The 5,863-nt window shown below is 36.2% G+C and overlaps 2 protein-coding genes across 2 annotated transcripts; one reads left to right on the forward strand and one right to left on the reverse strand.

Moving 5' to 3' along the window:
* On the reverse strand, positions 268-3,187 carry LOC107609968 (the record flags this gene model as incomplete). Its single annotated transcript, XM_016312030.2, is given in 4 exon segments — positions 268-765; positions 1,485-1,552; positions 1,683-1,775; positions 3,046-3,187. Coding segments are annotated over 4 exon segments (472 nt in total), but the record flags the coding sequence as incomplete, so codon positions are not given.
* LOC107607218 (E3 ubiquitin-protein ligase ATL31-like) lies at positions 4,720-5,513 on the forward strand. The gene has a single exon (XM_016309192.2). It carries the CDS (start codon positions 4,720-4,722, stop codon positions 5,503-5,505), a length of 786 nt encoding a protein of 261 aa, XP_016164678.1. The 3' UTR covers positions 5,506-5,513.

Genomic DNA, 5,863 nt, shown 5'->3' on the forward strand with positions numbered 1-5,863 from the left:
ATCATCTGTGCCACCCTTAGAATTTGATGTTTAAAATTCGAGCTTATAGCATCCTTAAAGAATGCAACTTTTTATATCCTAGATGCGATTTTGAAACACTAAAGTGAAACAAAGTTACATCCTTGTTAATAAGTATAGGTTTTAGTCTAGTGGTAAGCAATGTTAGTGACACAGTGGTAAGTGATTAATCCAACACAGAGAGAGACCGAAAATTACGAAAAATTCTTAAGTGTTCTTACTGCAAATTATAATTATTGCACTAATCTATTAGTTGAATGGAAAATCATTAATAGTTATTTATAATAAAGTCATTTTAATATATGTGGCATAAATTAATTGGAGAACAAATCTTTTTATTTACTACGAGAGTACCTAAGAATGACTCGAAATCTACCAATCTAACAAGCCACTGAACTCCTTTTCATTTAACTGTTTCCAATAGCAATAGCCAACAGGCCTCACCTCAGCTTTAGAACCAGCCAAATTTTAAAAAGAATGTGCCTCAACAGAGTCACCCAATATTCAGGGAAACCTGCTTTTTCCTTCTTCTGTTATTATGTGAAGATTTCCTTTCTCCATGTGCTCTGTTTGGTTACTCACACTCCGTTGTTGGTTTCACAGTTGATGATGAATGGGCTCTCTGGAGGTAGCTGAAAATCCACTAGAAAGGATATCAATATCTTGAGGAATTCACTGGTCTTCTCCACATTTAAGGCATGCCCTGCATTCCTAATTAGTACCATTTGTGCATTCTCACCCAAATGCCTGTGTTACCAAATGCAATGCCAATGAGTATTATATTTAAAAGTGGTGAAACTCTTAAATAAGAATAAGTTCAATGGACAATGCTCTAATAACTCTTAAATAAACACCTAAATTGGTCCTTAAAGAATTCAAAACTGGACACTTTGATTTCCAAAAAATTTTTATTCTCTAGAAATCCTCGAGAATTACTCTCGTTGGACAGATTTATCCTTCTGTCAGCTTTGAAAGGAGACTAATTTGTCTAATAGTAATATTTTGGAACCTAATGGTTTTATAATAAAAATAGGGACTTATTTGGGCAACATGTATATTAAAAGTTTGATTAAAAGTATCAAATGGACCAATCTGTCTAACGAGAGTAAGTCTCGAAGACTTCTAGAGGATAAAAATTTGTTAGGGACTAAAATATCTAATTCAAAATTTCTTGGAGACCGATTTAGTGCTTAATCTTTATATTATATCTACACTATTGTATTGCCTTAGTGCATCAAGCACCAAGTTTGACTAGATGCATTTAAGGTTTCTCCCAAAATCAGCGTTTCATCTTTGGCATGATCACAATAAAAATGTCATCCCACTGCACTAAGGATATTTAGCTTATTTATTTATACATCATATCAATATTCTTTTGTCTAAATATGACATGATAAACTTGTATCTGTATAAGAATTTCAGTTAAAACTGAATAGGTAGAATAAGAGAGTTCATCAAATATTAACCTTTTCAATCGGTAACCAAGCTCCAAAGGGAACACTTGATCATGCTCTCCCCAGATAATTAACGTAGGCTGCAGTAGAAGATAAAATTAAGCCTTCTGCTTTAGCTTTTAGTATAGGAAACTCAATAATCATTGAAAAGAAGAAATGATAAACAAGAGCCAAAGATATTATGGTACTAAAAGGGAAGTAGAGATGAACCTGAGAAATCCTGGGGATGTCACAAAGTTTTCTGTCCTTTGCAATGGCTCGGATTAGTTCTCTCCGTTCTTCTACATAGTCCCTGCACATTGCCTAACAAAAATTCACCCATTTAAGAATACTCCAATCCTTCCTAGTCATATAGATGAATTGAACACAAGACTCAAGTCTTTAGGTCTTGTTGGTCAAAATAGCAGCTGAAACATCATCCAATTCTATTATTTGCCATCATATTTTACAATTCTTCTTTTCCTTTTATCCTATACCTAGTTAATGATCACCTAAGTTTTAGTAAGTGAGAGTTTAATTTTGACATATTGATGGTATAAAACTATTTTACACAATTCTAATTACATCAGTTCTTTGAATTATTATTCATGCGGTAATGGTGAACAATAGTTAATTTTGCTTATGTAGCGATAAATAATTAGATAAACATCTAAAACCTCTTTATCTAGTACATCAAAATCAAATTCAACTTATAATAGTGCTGCAAATTTGAGTTAAATTACTTTCTCAACCTCAAAGAACTAACGAGGGGCTAACTTGAGTTAAGTTTCGTTCTAAATCACGAAACCTATTTTGACTCCCTAAAACATATGAAGACAAAATGTATGAGCATTCCACCGTTTTATGCTAGACTAATCCAACTGTTCCACGCAAGGCTAAGCAAAACAGAGTCCCAATTCCATTTGTTTGGGGAACCCCAGAAGAAACTATTTAATTTATTACAGTTGATAACTAACCAAAACCAACCAATCAAACACCCATATAGGAAAATATTTTTCTTTTCTATTTTTGTTCTGGGCCCTTGGAGACAGGGTGGTTTGCAATTTGCATGAAAATTTAGTGTGAAGTGACAAAAATACACCAACCAATATTTCCACGAAACAAAAACGAAATCTAGCCATGCAATTGAGATGAGCAAAAGTAGAACACGTTAACATAATATCCTAATTAAGGAGAGATGACGAGTAAGAAAAATTAATTACTTTTTTAATAATTAAGGGAATGTTTAGAAAAATAATTAAAAAACTATATCATTACTCTTATCTGAAACATCCAAATAGTTGAAAAATTATACAATAATGACATCCGAATTTAAGATTTTAAGATTTAGAATTAAAAAATACCACTCAACTCAACCACAATAATCCTAGCCATATGATAAATTAGCGAAATTGATGAAATGGAGGAATGATATCCAATTCATCACTTTGCAATTGCATTGTTTGTGACGTGAATTTACACTTCCTGCACACCACATTGCCTCAAACTTAAATCCATATATTTACTATTTAGAAAGAAAAACAAGGGTAAGTTAAAGTAAATAAGAGGGGATAAAAAAGTGTTACAGGCTTACATCAATGAAATCATAGAGGATGCAAGAAGGCAACCAAGCAACAGGAGGAGGCCTAAAGAACGTATATCCAACAAGCTCCCTCAGCCTCTCCGGACTCTGAGGCACCAAAATGCAGGCAGCTTCTTCCAAATCCGAAACAGGAGCACGTACACGTTGAAGTGTGGAGTTACGTGTCGGATGACGTCACCCCATTGCCAGAGCGCGTTGGCTCCGAGCCCGTGGATTAAGAGGAGGTTCGGTTTGGAAGAGGCTCGGGTTTTGGGGACCCAGCAGTGCATGACGGTTCCGTTCCTGAGGTCCGTGATGGTCGGTCGGAGACCCGAACCTGTGAAGGCTGACCGGTAGCACCGGTTTCTGGTTTCGGTCAAGCTAAAGCACATTGTCATGATCAGGTACAGGTACAATAGAAATGTGTAGAAACCGGAAGAAAAGTAAACCAAATTTTCAAGATAATAATAAAAAAAAAAAGAAACTGTGGATATGGAAGAGTAAGCCTATTATTATGTGTTGATCACATATGCGAACAAGACACTTGGAAGATTGGTTGGGAGATAAATCGGTAACTGAAGGTTATTTTGGTGTTTTAGTTTGTTAGTTGTAGTTGAAGAAAGGGATTGGACTTCTTGTGTTGTTATTAGAACATGGATGCTAATGGTGGTTACGTGGTGAACCAAACATGTTATGCTTGTGTAGTTTGTGTGTGAGCGGAATCTATAGCGATGACAAGGGGAAAATGAGTGGGACAGAAGATGATGATTGAGGGGAAATGAATGGATTGTTTGATTTCGGAAGAGAAGAAAAAAATGGAATAAAATAAGAATCACCAGTTCATGACATGTGTTCACTCGCTATTTGTACTTATGCTATTTGTATTTACTAGGATAAAAAATGTTGATCCATTATAGAAATTTATTAGTAATTGTCGACTGATACTAATAGAGGATAACATCACCAAGAATAGTACAATAGTTGATAGTGGATAATAAATCATAAATGGCAAATAGATGATAAACAAAATTTATATGAGTAAAGTATCGTTTTTGCCCCCAATGTTTGGGGTAAATCTTATTTGTGTCCCTAACGTTTAAATCGTCCTATTTGTATCTCTAACGTTTGTAAAAGTGATTTAATGTTATCCTACTGTCAATTACACATCATGAGCGCTTTAGTTTGAGTTTTAGAAATCTCTTCTTGAAGTTAGAATACAAATGTCTGGGATAGAATCGATGATCCACTCCGAAAAATAGCTCATCAAAAGTTGAAACTAATTCCTACAACATTTACATAATTCACTTTTCTAGGGATATAATTGAATCTAAACACAAATAGTGGGTATAATATTAAAATCGAACACATCCAAGTGAGACCTAATTGAAAAGGAAAAACTACCATTTGTACCCATAAATTTTGCGAACGCTGACAAAAGTACCCATCAAACAAGAAAACTAACGTTGTACCCATAAAAGATGGGTTCCATGTGACAATAGTGTCGAAATCGTGATTTTTCGTTGACTTTTTAATAAAATTCCCAAATTACCCCTTCTATCTTCTTCCCCAAATTCCAAATTTCACAACCCTCATCCTTCGTCTTCCTCTCCTGCTGCCAACCACCAAAAAATTAAAAAGATTAAAAATTGTGGATTATTAATTATCTGAGGTTATTCTTCAAATATTATGGTTTATTCCACCGTGAAGCACCTCAAAACGGGTCACAGTGCGTCGCTTCAGTGCACTGTGTGCTTGAGCGAGTTCAAGGACATGGACAAGCTCAGACTTTTGCCAAAGTGCAGTCACGTGTTTCACCCCGAGTGCATCGACGCGTGGCTCGCCTCGCACGTGACTTGTCCTGTCTGCAGGGCCAAGATGAAGTCGGAAAACATGGAGTTCAAGGTGGAGATTCAGGAGTTAGAGGGAAGTGCCAACCATATGTTCGATGAAATGTCTGAGAGAATGGGTGAGGTTTCTTGTGATGGGAACGAAGGTGGGGTTGGTGAGGGAGATGATGGGGTTTTTGGGGAGTGTCATGGGACCTCAAAGGTGAGAGCTTTTGGGTTGTTGGTGAGTTCCCACTCTACGGGTCACTCTCTTGTGGAACCGGGGAAGAGCTTGGAGTGGTTCACTTTGCGATTGCCTGAGGAATTGAGGAAGCAGATTCTGGAAGCCAATCATAAGTGTAGTGGTGGTAGTGGTGGGATGAAGCGTTCGACAAGCTACGACGTCGTTTTGCAGAGTGAAGTTGGTGAAGGTAGTAGTAGTAATAAGGGGAGTAAGAATAGTAGGTGGGTGTTGTCTATGACACCTCCGTTTGTTTCTCGCAGTTGGGGTCATTTTAGTACTTCTTTTAGTTTGGCACCGTCAAATGAGTGCTCAACATGCTCTGGGATTCCTAGGCTTTGGGGTTCTTCAGCGGCAAGGGAAGAGAAAGGATGTGAAGGGAGAGAGGGTTTGCAACTGGTATGATGAAAATTCGAAGAATGAGGGTTGTAGAATTTGGAATTTGGGGAAGAAGATAGAAGGGGTAATTTGGGAATTTTATTAAAAAGTCAACGAAAAATTACGATTTGGACACTATTGTCACATGGAATCCATCTTTTATGAGTACAACTTTAGTTTTCTTGTTTGATGGGTATTTTTGTCAGTGTTCACAAAATTCATGGGTACAAATGGTAGTTTTTCCAATTGAAAATGAATACATCCAAGTGAGAATAATTGAAAAATATAATCTGATTTGTTAGTATAATTGATAGTAGGATAACATTGAATCACTTTTATAAACGTTAAGGATACAAATAAGACGATTTAAACGTTAGGGACACAA

Source organism: Arachis ipaensis, chromosome B07 (genome assembly GCF_000816755.2).
Source record: "Arachis ipaensis cultivar K30076 chromosome B07, Araip1.1, whole genome shotgun sequence".
Taxonomy (NCBI): domain Eukaryota; kingdom Viridiplantae; phylum Streptophyta; class Magnoliopsida; order Fabales; family Fabaceae; genus Arachis; species Arachis ipaensis.

What these genes read in the sequence shown, in the direction of transcription:
- LOC107607218 (XM_016309192.2), top strand. Translation starts at nt 4,720, where the DNA reads ATGGTTTATTCCACCGTGAAGCACCTCAAAACGGGTCACAGTGCGTCG.